Below are 16,348 nucleotides of genomic sequence, written 5' to 3' on the forward strand. Positions count from 1 at the left end.
GTCTGAAGTTAGTTGTTGTTTTTTTTTTGTGATGTCTGCCTGCCTTTTTAAATGCCTTCTTTCTCAGTCATCATTTCAGTAGTAAAATCCTCACCATGACCCTAGTTGTGTCGGGGCTTCACTATGTCATCCTTCTCTTTGTGGACCTTCCTTCTTTTAGGTTTTTCTTGAGTTTGTCTCAAAGAGTAATAAAATTATATGTCTTGTCTACTCTTTAAATATTCTCTTTTAATCATTTTTCCTTTTTACTGAATTTGTTTCCTTCCCTGTTTTCAATTTCCTGTCTATTTTAGACAACTTCCCACTTTTGACTTCTTGTGTTGCTATCATTTTGTGTTCCTGTACTCAGCTCTGTAACATTTCTCCTAGACTACTCCCTTTCACATTCTAGGTTATTAAACATCCCTTCCACCCTTGCTCAAAGATCATTCTTGATCTTTTTTGCTAGTTAAAAACTCCTTATCCAGGAGATATAAAAGAAATACTAATACCACATTATCAGTCCACTCTACAGATGAACATGCACCTGAAGATGCTAGAAACTTCAAAGTATATGTAGATTTAAAATATTTTGTGTTATCCTGTTTTGTTTCCATAGCATCTTTAATTATTCAGTTGTGCTTGGATTATAAGAATCTCAGCATCAGTATATCAGAGTTCATAGGTAAACTTGACTTCAGGAGACAGAGGACAAGATTTTTCTGTTTAACATAGGACCGTGAACACAAAGGTTTGTTTTCTCTCTGTAGGTGGAGTATGTGTTTACAGATAAAACTGGTACACTGACGGAAAATGAGATGCAGTTTCGGGAATGTTCAATTAATGGCATAAAGTACCAAGAAATCAATGGTAGACTTGTATCTGAAGGACCGTCACCAGACTCTTCAGAAGGAAACTTATCTTATCTTAGTAGTTTACCCCATCTTAATAACTTATCCCATTTTACAACCAGTTCCTCTTTTGGAAGCAGTCCTGAAAATGAAACTGAACTAGTAAGTAATTTTTAAATTAATAAATAGGAGTTTCGTTTGAAATAGTTCTCTTTGGTAGTTGGTGGGTTGTAGGAGAAGTTTAAGTGTTAGTGGGGCAAGGAAGATATATATGAAATGTACATCCTTTGATTCAACACTGAGAATTTGTAGTCATAACCCAGTTTAACTTGTCACTTAATATGTTTCTGCCTTATTTTTCTGGGTATTTAAATGGGACTAAGTTCAGGAAAGCCCTTACTGCCTTGAAGTAAAGAAGGCTTTGCTGAGAAACAGAGCTTAAATTTATTTCTTTTTGAAACCTCTCTTCTTTCACAAAAGAGTTTTCACCTTTACTTGCTATTTGGTTATGCCTCCTCTAAAGATACTCGTATGTTAAAGGGTCATAAGCAAATGTGACATTTTACATTTTGGAGTCAGAAGCAACCAGATATTATTATTCAGGCAATACAAGATTGTAACACTCTTGTTCTAGATCTTAGGTTACCAAATTATTAACTGTATTTATTGACATTTTTTAGAATTCTGTTTCTGGTTTCCTAAATGTTATTTGGGGATTTTTTTTTATTGTGTATATTAATTATGTTTCTGCAGATTAAAAAACATGATCTCTTCTTTAAAGCAGTCAGTCTCTGTCACACTGTACAGATTAGCAGTGTTCAGACTGATGGCATTGGTGATGGTCCTTGGCAATCAAACCTTGCACCCTCCCAGTTAGAGTACTATGCATCTTCACCAGATGAAAAAGCACTAGTGGAAGCTGCTGCAAGGTAGTTTAATTTCCAAATCCTCCGAAAAACGCTTTTTAAATAAAAATGTGAAAACACTAGAAAATTACTTTAAATTGTCAGACGAAATTCATAAACACATAAAGGAGAAGTGCATTTTAAATTAAATGAGAATTTGAAATGTGTCAGAAGTTTGTGAAGCTTGCATTGAGTCATTTTGAAAAAGTATCTTTAAAAATCTGGTTACTATGAAATATGAATAATATAATTTGTGAGAAATACTTGTGTGTGTATTGTTTTGGCCCTACTCTGATCCTTCAAGTTCTTAAAAATAATACTCTATTCAAAATAAATATTTTAAAATATGTCTTAAACTTATATTTTAAATGTTTTTATGCAAGCTAAGTTATAATGACATTGTGAAATATGAAATATTATCCCTTAAATCTAATTTTCCTTTTCCTTTTTAATCCGTAGAATTGGCGTTGTGTTTATTGGCAGTTCTGAAGAAACTGTGGAAGTTAAAACACTTGGAAAACTGGAACGGTAATTTTTTTCTACATTGTAACTTTTCATATATTATATTAAGTATTTAGTATAGAACAGGCATCAGTAAACTGTGGCCCACAGGCCAGATCTGGCCTACAACCTATTTTGTACAGCCTGCAAACTACATTACGTTTTTAAAGAGTTGTTTTAAGAAAAGAACATGTGACAGAAACCATATATGGCCTACAAAGCTTTAAAATATTTACTATCTGGCCCTTTACAGAAAAAGTTTACTGACCGCTGCTCTAGAATGATGTCACTATTACATTGCATCTCGTTGCAGTATTCTGCTCTGAATCTTTCACCTGTATTTTCGCTTAGTGGTTCTTGAATTTACTTATGTGTTTTATACACTCCTGGGGTAATGACTTTCCTAGGTTTCTACTCACTAAATAAAGAAAAACTTCCTTATATTTCCTATGATTTCATCTTTAAACATTAAGGAACAGCTGTCTTATTTCCGGTATTTTCACTGTTTGATAAGTTGGTCCATTCTTCTTATATTCATACCTTTCATGGGTTTATCAATTCCAATCATATCTCAACTCTAGCTGTGGTTTTCCAAACTACATAGAGCTTATTCTTTGGCCGCTTTCATGTGGGAGCTTGTCTAGCTCATTTAATCAACTTATAAACCGTCATTTCACTCAGGGTTTTTCTTTGAGATGTGCTCATTTAATCAACTTATAAACCATCATTTCACTCAGGGTTTTTCTTTGAGATGTGCAAAGCATTCTGTATGTACATCATTGTATACATTCATCCAGAAGATTTTTCAAGCCACACTTGACTCATCCACACAAATTCTTTTACAGCTCCCTGGAGAAGCTTTTCTTCCCCCATCTGTACACACATGCCCTGCCCCAGGTTCAGAATCACTGCTCTAATGAGCCCTGTTACTAATTTGAGTGTGTTGTATTTCTCAGGTGTGTTTTGGCAGAAAAAAGAATTGAGAATCAGTCACCTTTTTTAGTGAGAAAAACATGGAGCTAGGCAGATCTGGGATTCCAGTCCTTCCTCTGCCACTCACAAGCTTATTTAACTTGAGACAAATTACTTAATCTTTCTGAGTTTAATAGTCTTCTTCTGTAAAATGAGATAAAACCTACCTCCTTTGGTTCTCATGCATATTAAATGACATAAGGTATGTAAAGTACATGACATTTGCTAAGTGCTCGATAAATATCAGTTCCTTCTTTTTCTATCTTCTGAGTTATTAATGATTCACAACCCATCATCTTGAAAATGTAGTTGAGATTAATTTCTTTTTCTAAATTAACCGTTTTATCTTTTATAGTTATTCTTTACAATATGCACAATAGTATTAAAAAAAGTAAAGTTTTTGTCTTATTTTTTTTTTCCTTAGGTACAAACTACTTCATGTTCTGGAATTTGATTCGGATCGTAGGAGAATGAGTGTTATTGTTCAGGCACCTTCAGGTAACCAATCTAAACTTTCATGAATTTTTATTTATTTAATATTAAAAGCTTAATGATTCATTTTTATTTTTAGGTGAGAAGTTTTTATTTGCTAAAGGAGCTGAGTCATCAATTCTCCCTAAATGTATAGGTGGAGAAATAGAAAAAACCAGAATTCATGTAGATGAATTTGCTTTGGTGAGTACAAATTTCTGTGATTTAAAAAACTCTAAAAGAAAGATATATATATACACACACACACACACACACGTATATATATGTGTGAAAGATTTGGGTTTTACTTTTGCATTGGTAGTTTATCAAAAATTATAGAAATTCTGCAGTTCTGTTACATTATGTGTTGGTTCCACATTCTTTGGTTAAAATTTTACTTTTAACCTGCTAAATTGCGAGCTTTCTCTTTGAACCTGTTACAGTCAGGGCACTTATGGCTGTATGGACCATTCAAATTACTATATTACGAAGGAAGGTTTACTAAAAATATATAAGGCAATCCCAAGGATATGGAGAAACGAACCTTCATACATTTCTGGTGGGACTGTAAATGATAGAGCCACTTAAGAAAATAGTTTGACACTTCCTTGTAGGGCATAGAGTAATATAAAGTTACTATGTAATCCAGCAATTCCACTCCTAGGTGTACAAAGAGAATCGAAAACATAGGTCCACACCAAACCTTGTACACAGATGTTCTTAGCAGCATTATTCCTAATAGCCACAAAATGGAGACACCCAAATGTCCATCAGTTGATGAATGGATTAAACAATGTATCATATTCATGTAATAGAATGTTGTTTGGCCATTAAAAGGAATGAAGTACTGATACATGCTGCAACATGGATGAACCTTGAAAAGATTGTGCTGAGTGAAAGAAGAGTCACAAAAAGGCCACATATCCCATTTATATGAAATATCCAGAATAAGCAAATTCATAGAGACAGAAAGCAGATTAGTGGTTGCCAGGGGCTGGAGGAAGCGAGGAAAGGGAAGTGTCTGTCAATGGCTATGGTATTCCTTTTGGAGATGATGAAAATATTCTGGAATTACATAGTAGTAATGACCGCACAACTGTGTGAATACACTAAAAACCACTGAATTTAAGGAGTGAATTTTATGGTCTGTGAATTATGTCTTCTTAATAAAAGAATGTGGGGGAGTCTTATAAAAACAAAGTGCTACAATTCGTGTGAACAGGAAGATTATTCAGCAGCTCTCTGTCGCTCTTAGGACCTCATCATCTCTCACTTCTGCATTTCTGTAAATGTATGCTCCATACTCATCTCTACTCACCTGCCTCCTTTACTTATCATTTCTTTTCTGCCATTTTTTGTTTTCTAATTGTTTATGATCTAGTTCATCTACCACACTGTAACATGTAACATCCATGAGAACAAAGACATTGTTCTACCTTGCTATCATTTTAATATCCAGAACAATGCTGGCACATAGTTGACACTCAATAAATTTTTGTTGTAGAACAAATTAATTAATTTTATATATTAATAACTCTCATGGTCTTTTAACTTTTATTTAAGAGAAACAGTTATAGGTGTGGGTCATTTATAAATCAATGAATGCAAATATTTAGAAATCTACTAAATAGTGTCTTATAGTATTTTGAAATCTACCCTTTCCAAGTTCTGTTGTTAGAACATTTGTTTTGAGTTTTTCTGAGGAAAATATATAGCAAGAAAAGGAACTTTTTTATAAGCTTTTAGATTTAGATGCCAACTTCAAATATTAACACCATAAGAAAATTTGAAGCCAGTAGAATCAGATAATCAAATATATATACTCCTAAATTTTGTGTAATTCCAATTCACCAGTGAAGATATAATGATACAATTTATTAATTTTTTTTTTGAAGTTGGCCCCTGAGCTAACATCTGTTGTCAATCTTCTTTTTTTTTCTTCTTCTCCCCAAAGTCTCTGAGTACATAGTTGTATATTCTAGTTGTGAGCGCCTCTGGTTGTGCTATGTGGGACGCCGCCTCAGCATGGCCTGATGAGCGGTGCCATGTCTGCATCCAGGATCTCAACTGGCGAAACCCTGGGGTGCGGAAGCAGAGGCCGCAAACTTAACCACTCGGTTGCAGGCCGGCCCCAGTGATACAGTTTAAAATCATTCATTCATTGACTCTAGAAAGAATTGTTTGTTTAATAATGGCCACCTTACAGACTTCTTTATTTGAATTGCGAATTTGTCATACCATGAACCCTCAGGAAATTCTGGTCCCCTTTGGTTAAAAAAAATTCTGTTGAAGTAAATAAAATTGGATTCATAGTGGTTAAAAACAGGAGAGTAGAACCTGGCGCTGCCTCTCTCTTGACAATCCTAAACGTATCATTATAGAACTTCCTGGCTTTCTAGGTAAAACAGTTTTAAAACCACACACAGATAAGATAATCTTTATGATCCTGACCAGGCTCTAATATTCTACAATTTAGTGACCTTAATTATTTTGAGCAACTTTTTAATAACTCATCAGAAATTGAAAGACCTGTGATAATATGTGTCCCATAACTCAGATCATTAGGGCTTTGTGACATTTCATTTACTTCCTATCGCTAAATGATAGTACTTTTTAAGTTATTTGTAAATAGATTTTTGGTAATGGGGTCCTCAGTTTATTTCAGTGACTTCTTGATTCCCCAGTAGTTTTTTTCGTTCAATTTTTGTCTTTAATTTTTCTGTTTTAGAAAGGGCTAAGAACTCTGTGTATGGCCTATAGACAGTTGACATCTAAAGAGTATGAGGAAATAGACAGACGCCTCTTTGAAGCCAGGACTGCCTTGCAACAACGGGAAGAGAAATTGGCACATGTCTTCCAGTTCATAGAGAAAGACCTGATATTACTTGGAGCTACAGCAGTAGAAGACAGGTAAGTATCAGATAAATAGGCAGTATCATTTTTCTCTTGTAAGATTTTTACAGCCAAGTGTTTCTAATTTATGACGTAAATTCCATTTATTAACATCCTATAATGTATTTAAAATCAAAATAGACAGTTCAAGCCTTAATTTTTCCCGCTTAGTATATGGAATTTTTGTTCTAGTCAGATATCTGAAATAGATGAAAGAATCCAGCTATCTGTGGTTTTACCTATAGGCTCAAATTTTTAGAATACTTCACAGGTGCCACACAGTGACTTGAAGCATCTGCTTACTTCTCCAGACTCACCTCCCACCACAGCCCCCTTCCACTTTATGCTGCAACAGTACCAAACTGTCTGTAGTTCTCCTCTCAACAACAGCTATAGTTAAAGCTATTCTATTCTGTGCCTTTGTTCCTTGTACCTTCTGCCTGGACCATTCTTCTCTTTTTCATTTGTGAATACCTATTCATAAAGTGTAGCTCAGATATTACCCCCACTCCAGTAAGACCTTTTCTGACCTCTAACAGGATTAAAAATTCTCTTCTTTGTGAAGTCTCCATGTTTTGTAGGTAGTTCAATGTTGTCCTTGTGGCAGTATATTATAATTATTTAAAGACTTTCTCTGTTAGCTTGTGAATTCCTTGAGGTCCATTTATTCTTTGTCTTTGTTCCCCAGCATGTATCTCAATGTATGTTTAACAGTTTCTTGAATTAAATTGAATTCTACAAATTAAGCCTGTTGTTATATTTTCCTCTACCCCCTAGATCTAAGGGTGATTGAATTTTTTTTTTAATTTAGGTTTTCATTTACTGTTGAGTTGTCCTCATGAGATTTCTGAGATTCACCTGAGGCTATGTAGTCCTTTATTGTCCACAGTCTGATTATTAAACTACTGATATGAGATTTTCATATCAAAAAAAGAGGAAAATCTTCTAATTTGAAATTTAAGACTGTAACAAAATAGGACTTTATGAAGACCATATACTTAGTTTGGTTCTATAAAAATCAACTTTGAAGATGTACTCTTTTTTGTTGTTGTTGTTGTTAACTTTTTTTTTGAGGAAGATTAGCCCTGAGCTAACATCTGTCACCAATCTACCTCTCTTTTTTTGCTGAGGAAGACTGGCCCTGAGCTAAAATGCATGCCCATCTTCCTCTACTTTATATGTGGGACGCCTGTCACAGCATGGCTTGACAAGCGGCTTATAGGTCCGCATCCAGGATCCGAACCAGCAAACCCTGGGCCACCGAAGCACAATGTGTGAACTTAACCACTGTGCCACTGGGCTGGCCCCAAAGATATACTCTTAAAATAGGAAGCTGTAGATTTTATTTCAATCAAATGATCGCTAATTTGGTTATTCCTGTTTCTTCCCTAATGGGAAAAAATATCAGTTGTATTACTCTATTGTAACATTCCTAGATCAAGGAGCCCAGAATTTACCTTACTTATACTATGTGGTTTATACTTAAAATAGAGTCAAAAAATTATTCTCTACTTCTAATTCTGTTTTTTTTGTAATTTTCAGACTACAAGATAAAGTTCGAGAAACTATTGAAGCGTTGAGAATGGCTGGTATCAAAGTATGGGTGCTTACTGGAGATAAACATGAAACAGCTGTTAGTGTGAGTTTATCATGTGGACATTTTCACAGAACCATGAACATTCTCGAACTTACAAACCAGAAATCAGACAGTGATTGTGCTGAACAATTGAGGCAGCTTGCCAGAAGGTAAGAATATAATTATCTGGATCGCAGAGTTCAGGGGTCAAGCAAACTATGGCTCACTGGCCACAAATGGCCCACTGCCTGTTTTTTACAGCCCATGAGCTCAAAATAGTTTTTACGTTTTTTGATAGATGAAAAGGAATCCAAAGAGGAATAGTATTTTGCATTGTGAAAATTGTATGAAATTCAAATTTTGGTGTCTGTAAATAAAGGTTTATTGGAACACATTCACATACATTCATTTACATATTATCAGTGAAGGCTTTTGCACTACAACAGCACGGTTGAGTACTATTTGTGACAGAGACCAGAAGAAGCACTTTTATCATTCCTCACTGCTGCTTCCTACACTGCAAATCACAAAGACACAGTTATAACTTGGTAGTGTTTTGAGTGCCACACATATTGCCGTATTTTACTGTACTTTTATTATTGGTATTTACCCATCATGTCCAAACTAGAAAAGAAAAACAGGCTTTTAATATTACACTTTTCAAGCACAGTGGAGTGTTGATTATTTTATTATCAAATTAGATAGCAAAGCATTGTGTTTATTATTCAGTGACACTTTAATATGCCACCTCTTTAAAAAGACATATTCAAAGATGAAATATAAAATCTTATTACAGACAGTTCTGTTGTATTAAAATGTAAGTCTCATTACAGATCAGCATTAACAGATGGACGTTTGTAATTGATTTTTATGCTAGGGAACACTCACTTTGAACCCCAGTTAAGTAAAATGTTATTCCTCTCCCCCAAAAAATGTCCATTCTTCTCATCAGTAGACTTCTGTTATAAAAAAAATTATATTTGATTATTTTTATTACATTTTTTACTGTGTCAGTAAAAATTTTGTCAAAATTTATTTCCTCTTTTGTGTGTAAGTACCTGCATAATATCCTCAATTTAGCCTCTTGGCCCACAAAACCTAAAATTGAAATATTTACTTCTTGGCCCTTTACAGAAAACATTTGCCAGCCGCTGATCTAGTTCACATGACCAAATTGGGAAATTTGTGTTTTACTGTTCAAAGATAATTTCTTAAGTATTTGTACTCTAAATCCATTCTCTTTTTTTAAATCAATTGTTTATAGGCAGATCAACTTTATTTAGGAACCCCCACTTAACGCAGTCTAATTTTTTCACAGTAAATTAAGGAGTGCTTCAGTGTAAGCACCAGTGTTGCTCGTGTGTAGGCATCTTAGATCTCTACAAGTACCTGTCATTTGCAGTCTTGTGCTACTAATGCAGAAAAACAAACGTGAAAAGGCTATGCCACAGTTGTCAATGTACATTTAGTGCTTTATTTACTTTTGTTATGCAGGCATTGATGTGGTACTAAACTCTGGCTTTCATCAAAGAAAAACTTATTTAAGGGATGTTTTAAAGAGACACTACACCTCTCAGAAGGTTCAGTGCTTGAGTTCAAAAAGGTGATTGATCTAGATAATTATACTATAGTTTGAGAGCAGTCCTAGCACCATTATGGTTACTTAAACATTTAAGTATCAAGGAGAGCTCTCTAAAACATATAAATTAATTTCTCAGAATCATTTACTTTAATATGCCTTCTAAAATATTATTCCTGACCATAAAAGTAATAAATGTCCATTTAAAAATTGCTGGAAATGATAAAGAAGATATGATGGCTAATAACATAATCAACCATCTAAAGATAATTATTTGTGTTTAAAATATTTTCTGGAAGTCTACTATGTATATGCTTTTAGTAAATCTGTTGAGATCATGGATGTTGTTCATTTCCCTTTTTGTACAAAAGCTGTATTATAAAGTGAAGACTATAGCTTAAAATGAATTTTAGGTTTGCTATGTGAAATTTATTTATATTTTAAAGATACCACCTTTTTGGTGAAATATACTTTCTGAGATAATCATACTTTCTGAGAATCATGTAAGTCAATAGGATTTTGATTTACAGGCTTTCAGGAAGTGTCTATTCTAAAAACATTGGATGGAGCAAAGAATTCTCTACCTTTGAAAGCTTTAATTTACATATTCATTCCTTCACAAACATACTGATTGTCTCCTGTCTAGGCATTTGGAACACAAAGTCATGTAAGGTGTATTGTTTACTCTCAGAATACTTAGAATGTAGAAAAAACAGAAGTAAATATATTGTCATAGACCTGTCACACCTGAATTGTAACTAAGGCAAGAACAGAAAGCTTTGAGTGGACAGAAGAGGGAAATTTTGTGGAACAACTCATGACTGTGTTATTTCCTAAGAGCTGAAATGTTAAATGATCAGAGAGTAACACAGAGAAGCAAAGGAGGCAGTGTATGCAAATTCCTAGAGCTGAGAAAGAGGCTCATTCAAGGTATTGATTCTAGTTAGGTATGGCCAAAGAATGGAATAGATGGGAGAGGGTATGGGAAGTATTGAGACATGAGGCTACAGAGATGAGCAGGTGCTATCTATATGTGCCAGAACTGTGAGATGCTTTTCCATATTTCATAAATATCTCATGGATTCTTCTCAGCTAATTTGCTGATTTATGAAGCCCAGCCAGAGGAAAACTTTATTAGTGTGCCTTGGGAAATTTCCCTAGGAAAACTGATTGCCTTTGTCCCACTTTTGGCTGCTGTTCCTTCTTCCGAGGCATGTTCTCAGGCAGTGCTTACGCTGAACACATTGGAGGCAGCACAGGTTGCTAAGTAAAGTTTGGCCACCAGGGAGGAAAAACAGTCACTGTAGGTGCTGATTTCAGATATTAGAGAATTAATAAAGAAAAGAAAAATATATTTTTAAGAAATTTACGTCATAAAAGTTTATGTTATAAAAGGCAATTTTTTACCACTTTTTAGTTACAGTGCAACACAACAGTGATTAGGCATAGTATGAAAGACATCATTTTAATTCAAAAGATTTTTATTAATATTACAAGACTGAAATCTATCAATATATATTTAGTTTTTATAGCTTGTTATTCATTTAATAGTCTTACTTCTCATTTAAAAATCGAGGGTACAGACACTATGGAAAACACTGTGGAGGTTCCTCAGAAAACTAAAAATAGAACTACCATATGATCCAGTAATTCCACTTCTGAATATTTATCCAAAAGGAATAAAATCCCTATGTTGAAGAGATATCTGTACCCTCATATTCCTTGCATCATTATTCACAATAGCCGAGAATGGAAACAACCTAAGTGTCCATTGATGGATGAATGGATAAAAAAAATGTGATGTGTTTAGCTGTGTTTGTGTGTGTGTGTATCTTTATACATCGTTCATTTCCCTTTTTGTACAAAAAGTATACATCGTATAAAGATACACACACACACACAAATATTCAGCCATAAAAAAGAAGGAAATCTTGCCTTTTGTGACTGTGTGGAAGATCCTTGAGGGCATTAGGCTAAATGAAAAAATTCAGACAGAGGAAGACAAATACTTAATACATGGAATCTAAAAAAGCTGAACTCAGAAATCATAGAATGATGGTGGCCAGGGGGTGGGGTCTAGGGGAAGTGGGGACATGGTCAGGGGTTACAGAATTCCAGTTATAGGATGGTTAAGTTCTGGAGATCTAGTGTATAGCATGGTGACTCTAATTAACAGTACTGTATTATATATTTGAAAGTTGTTAAAAGAGTACATCTTAAATGTTATTGCTACACACACAAAAATGGTAACTACATGCAGGGATGGAGGTGTTAACTAACTTTATTGTGGTAATCATTTTGCAATATGTACATGTGTCAAATCGTCACATTGCACTCCTTAAATTTACGTTTTATGTCACTAATAATCTCAATAAAGCTAGGGGAAAAAATAAAATAAAATTGGAGGGATATTTCTCTGTAGCAGTCTTCTATCCTATGAACCCAATGGTGAACTATAGTATTTTCCTTGTGGATGTAGCACTGTGCTACTCTGAGTGCTGGCCTTCAAAAACATAAAGGACTTTGCACCAGAATGTAAACCTGTGCACTGCTTCCTTCATCGAGAAAGTCTTATTACCAAACGGGGAGTGAAGAGAAACTGTTAAAATAGTGTGCTCAGAAATGTAGTTGATTTACATATTCATGCAAGCTTCTTGTCTCTTCAGGCAATGAGTAGTTTACCCAGCTGCCAGTAATCAGACTATACTTTGAGTAGTACTCGTGTAGCATATGGTCACAAGGGAAGTGTGATCCATGTTCCACCATAGTAATATCTGGCATTACAGTCTGTTACAGGGGTTAATATGAAGAGGCAGTTATGATTCCTTCCTTCCTTTCCTTCCTACTTACACACATAGTGAATCTAGCTTCTGAATTTCCTGAGCATTCTTGATTTCATTTAATTTTTTTAATTAGGAATTGCTAAATGTGTAACTAATAACATTTTTATTTTTGTAAGACTTTTCATACTCACAATTTGAGACAGTATCCTCAGATTATGTGTTATAATTCACATTTTAGAAAATATAGTTACTAAATCTATATATCAATTCATTGTAAAATTGAATACATCTGTTTTACTCATCATATCAGTCACTGTCAGTTCTGCTTAATCTCAACTGTCAGGTAATACAACTCAGTTTGTTCCCTGATATATCAGTTTTGTAAGAGTAAAGTCCATGGGTGAATGGTTCAGTAAAAATCTTTTGTTTAGTAAATGAGTGTAAATAATATGGCTTCAAAGTGTCCTACAGAAGATATAATTATTTTCTATCTTAGAATTAAAGAGGATCACGTGATTCAACATGGCCTCGTGGTGGATGGGACCAGCCTCTCTCTTGCACTCAGGGAGCATGAAAAACTATTTATGGATGTTTGCAGAAATTGTTCAGCTGTATTATGCTGTCGTATGGCACCACTGCAGAAAGCAAAGGTATGTTTGTGTTATAAAAAGTTCCATAAAGATATTTAGATCTAAAAGTATTCTTTAAGGTTAATGCCTTATCTAGTTCCATTTGGTGGTATGCAATATATGAATCTTACTAGGAGTCAGTTACTTCTTATATTATGAATTTTAACCGTATACCTTAAACCTTTGGAATTTTCAGAAGGAATATTAAAGTTTCAACTATTCATAATGATCTAGAAAGTCTGTAATAGCAGTTTCTGATTTTCCTAAGATACAAATTTGAACTGTGATAACTGAAGTTTCACAAGTTAGTTACTTAACTAGTTACTTAGCTGTGAGACTTCAATTCATCTGCACCTTCAGGTAGTTCTGTTAATCTCTGCTTATTCTTGCGTTCTCATAAAGTAATAATCTCTTTGTTGAAAATGGCTATTAAGTGATAAATAGAACTTTAGCAAAAAGTTGAAAAGCCAATTAACTTGTGATGTGAAGCTGTATACAGGAAATAATTAAATTTCAGCTAACTTTGATTCAAATGAAAGCCTATACAAATATTTTTGTATTTGGAGTCTTAGACTGTAACTATCACAGTGCACATCTAAACACTGATTGTTTCACATATAGGGGTAATAAATTAGACATCCAATTTTTTTTGGCTTCTTGGAATTTTGCTACAATGCCTATATTATTGTAATTCACATACCCCAGTCTATGGAGACTAAAACTGGAGACCAAACAGAGCTAACGCCTAGGTTCTTTATAAATGTATGTTCAACAATTCTAAAGAAATCCTTTTTTTGATTTTATTAAATTTAATGTTGATTGCTTTTAAAATTTTTTAAAATTTTATTACAAGAGAAGATAATTATCTTCTGTATCAAGTGAAAGAATAATTTCTTGAGAAAGAAAAAGTTTTGCCAGACAAAGTTCAATTAAGTGTAATTATTTTTTTGCACACTTTATTATTATTAAGCTTTTTAGAAATTTAAGTTGTATTTAAAAGATTCTTGCTTCTCATCATAAAATTCAAAGATAGTACTCTGTTTTGCTGTGTCATTTCTGACATCTTAATGGAGACATCCCTCAAAAAATGAACCCCAGTGCATATTATTGTCTAATATAAAATTAATTTTATTACTCTACTGTTCTTACAACAGAGTCATTTCAGATAAATGACTTTATATAAATACAAGAAAATTGAAATTTTATCATAAGTAACTAATTAGTTGTGTGTCTTTCAGGTAATAAGACTGATAAAAGTCTCACCTGAGAAACCTATAACACTGGCTGTTGGTGATGGTGCTAATGACGTAAGCATGATACAAGAAGCACATGTTGGCATAGGTGATTGATTTTTTTTCCTGAACTTTTAAAGTTGATATAATTATTTGGTGATTTTGAGATTTCCTTTTGTAGACTAAAGTGCAATATCAAATATATGAATGAAAACTAAATAGAACATGGTAATATATCACAGTATATTCCCATCAGAAGCCTATTATAATTAAGCCCAATATTTAGAATATTTTAATTCCAAATTTTCAAGGAAATAAGTACCATATAAGTGAATTTTATCTTTGTCAATTCTCCTTCATAATAAAGTAACTTTATTTTTACATGCCATTTTGTACGTTTTAAAGTGCTTTCACACATTATTTTGTCATTTTTAACCTCTAAGTTTGTGATTTCCATAGTTGCCTTCATGGTTTTAAATTCTTGCTTTAGATGCTATTATTATTTACTTTATTTGTCAACCTACAGATTCTGCAACTCATTTTAAAGACAATTTTAAAGACAGGAAATTACACCAAACTATAATATAAAATTGCAAATAGTTTTCTAATTTAATAACCTTTATTCTAATTTCTTTTCTGTTTTTGCCTAAAATTTTTAGTGGATTCGGAATACTAATATTATATTTAAATTATCAATCATTTGCTATTTAAACCGTGTTCTGACCTGTCTTCCTCAATAATTTTATTATACAAATACAGAAGCTAAAGAGAAAAGTATGAGTTTTTTGTTGAAACGTAGAATTGTAGAGTTAGGCTAGTCCCTGCTCTGGTATCGCCTCTGTAATGTCCTATGATGAGTAATTATCGAGTCTGATATTTCCAGTGTATGTCTCAAATCCGCTCCTTCCTCTTTGGGATAATTTACTCTTCATTTTGAAAACTTAATTTTCTTTCTAGTTCGTACGCTGTTGTTTCCCATAAATCTCCATAGCAATTTGATAACTTCCTATACCATACGTTAAAGAATAAAAAGCTACAATATTTGTAACAGTTTGTCTCTAGTATGATAACAGACAGACCAGTGACTAGAATAGATTCAAAAATCTAGAAATTTAGTGTATAACAAAGGAGATGTTTCAAATAAGTGTGGAAACAAATTATTTGATAAAAAAAAATACTGACATAGCTGGCTAGTTATTTGGGGGGAAAAAGAGAAGTTGGGTCCCTTTCCATTGCTTATAGCAAAACAAATTTTTCCAAGTGGATTAAGGGTTTAAATAATTTTTAAAGACCATGAAAGTAATAGAAGAAAAATTTAATGAATAATCCTGTAATTTGAGGTATGAAAGGATCTTCTAAGTACAAAATCAAACAAAGCAAAGAACTATAAAGGAAAAGATTGGTATGTATGGCAGAAACACTCCTCAAAAACACGTTTTAAAGACAAGCTAGTAAAGAATATTTGCAAAATAGATGACAAAGTCTTAATATTCCTAATATGTGAGGTCTTAGCAAATTAAGGAGAATAAGAAAACACTCTAATAGAAATGTGTGGAAGGATGTGAGCCATTAGTTGTCACAAAAGGAGAAACCTCAAATAACTAAATGCATGAAAAAATTGTTTAGTCTCACTATTAATCAAAGAATGCAAGTTAAAATTGCCTATCGGATTGGCAAAAATTACAAAGATTGATAAAAGCTGGAATTGGCAAAGGTATAGATTAACAAATGCTCTAATCCAATGTTAGTGGGAGTGTAAATTGGTACACTCTGCATTATTGTGTATAGCAAAATTTTAAATGTGTGCCTATTGACCTAGCAATTATGCATCCAGGAATTTCTTTTAAGAAAATAAATGAATATGTTGACGAAGAAATATAAAAAATGTTCATAATGTATTAAGTGACAAAAGCAGATTATAAAACAGATAATCCCATATATATTAAATACGTCCAAAATATGCAGAAGGAAAAATTCT

The 16,348-nt window shown here is 33.3% G+C and overlaps 1 protein-coding gene across 19 annotated transcripts in view; it reads left to right on the plus strand.

Moving 5' to 3' along the window:
• The window catches only part of ATP11B (ATPase phospholipid transporting 11B (putative)), a 110,900-nt gene that overhangs the window by 53,121 nt on the left and 41,431 nt on the right, over nt 1–16,348 (plus strand). For all 19 annotated transcript variants that reach the window (XR_011529363.1, XR_011529362.1, XR_011529365.1 and 16 more), the window contains 9 exons: nt 750–992; nt 1,584–1,759; nt 2,195–2,263; nt 3,633–3,706; nt 3,780–3,883; nt 6,408–6,589; nt 8,114–8,317; nt 13,006–13,159; nt 14,377–14,479. Coding sequence is in view for 11 of the 19 variants with exons in the window: in XM_070583220.1 (XP_070439321.1) it covers nt 750–992; nt 1,584–1,759; nt 2,195–2,263; nt 3,633–3,706; nt 3,780–3,883; nt 6,408–6,589; nt 8,114–8,317; nt 13,006–13,159; nt 14,377–14,479 (1,309 nt within the window). In the remaining 8 variants the exon portion in view is untranslated. The remainder of the gene's footprint in view (nt 1–749; nt 993–1,583; nt 1,760–2,194; nt 2,264–3,632; nt 3,707–3,779; nt 3,884–6,407; nt 6,590–8,113; nt 8,318–13,005; nt 13,160–14,376; nt 14,480–16,348) is intronic.

The sequence above is a fragment of the Equus przewalskii genome, chromosome 18, assembly GCF_037783145.1.
Source record: "Equus przewalskii isolate Varuska chromosome 18, EquPr2, whole genome shotgun sequence".
Taxonomy (NCBI): domain Eukaryota; kingdom Metazoa; phylum Chordata; class Mammalia; order Perissodactyla; family Equidae; genus Equus; species Equus przewalskii.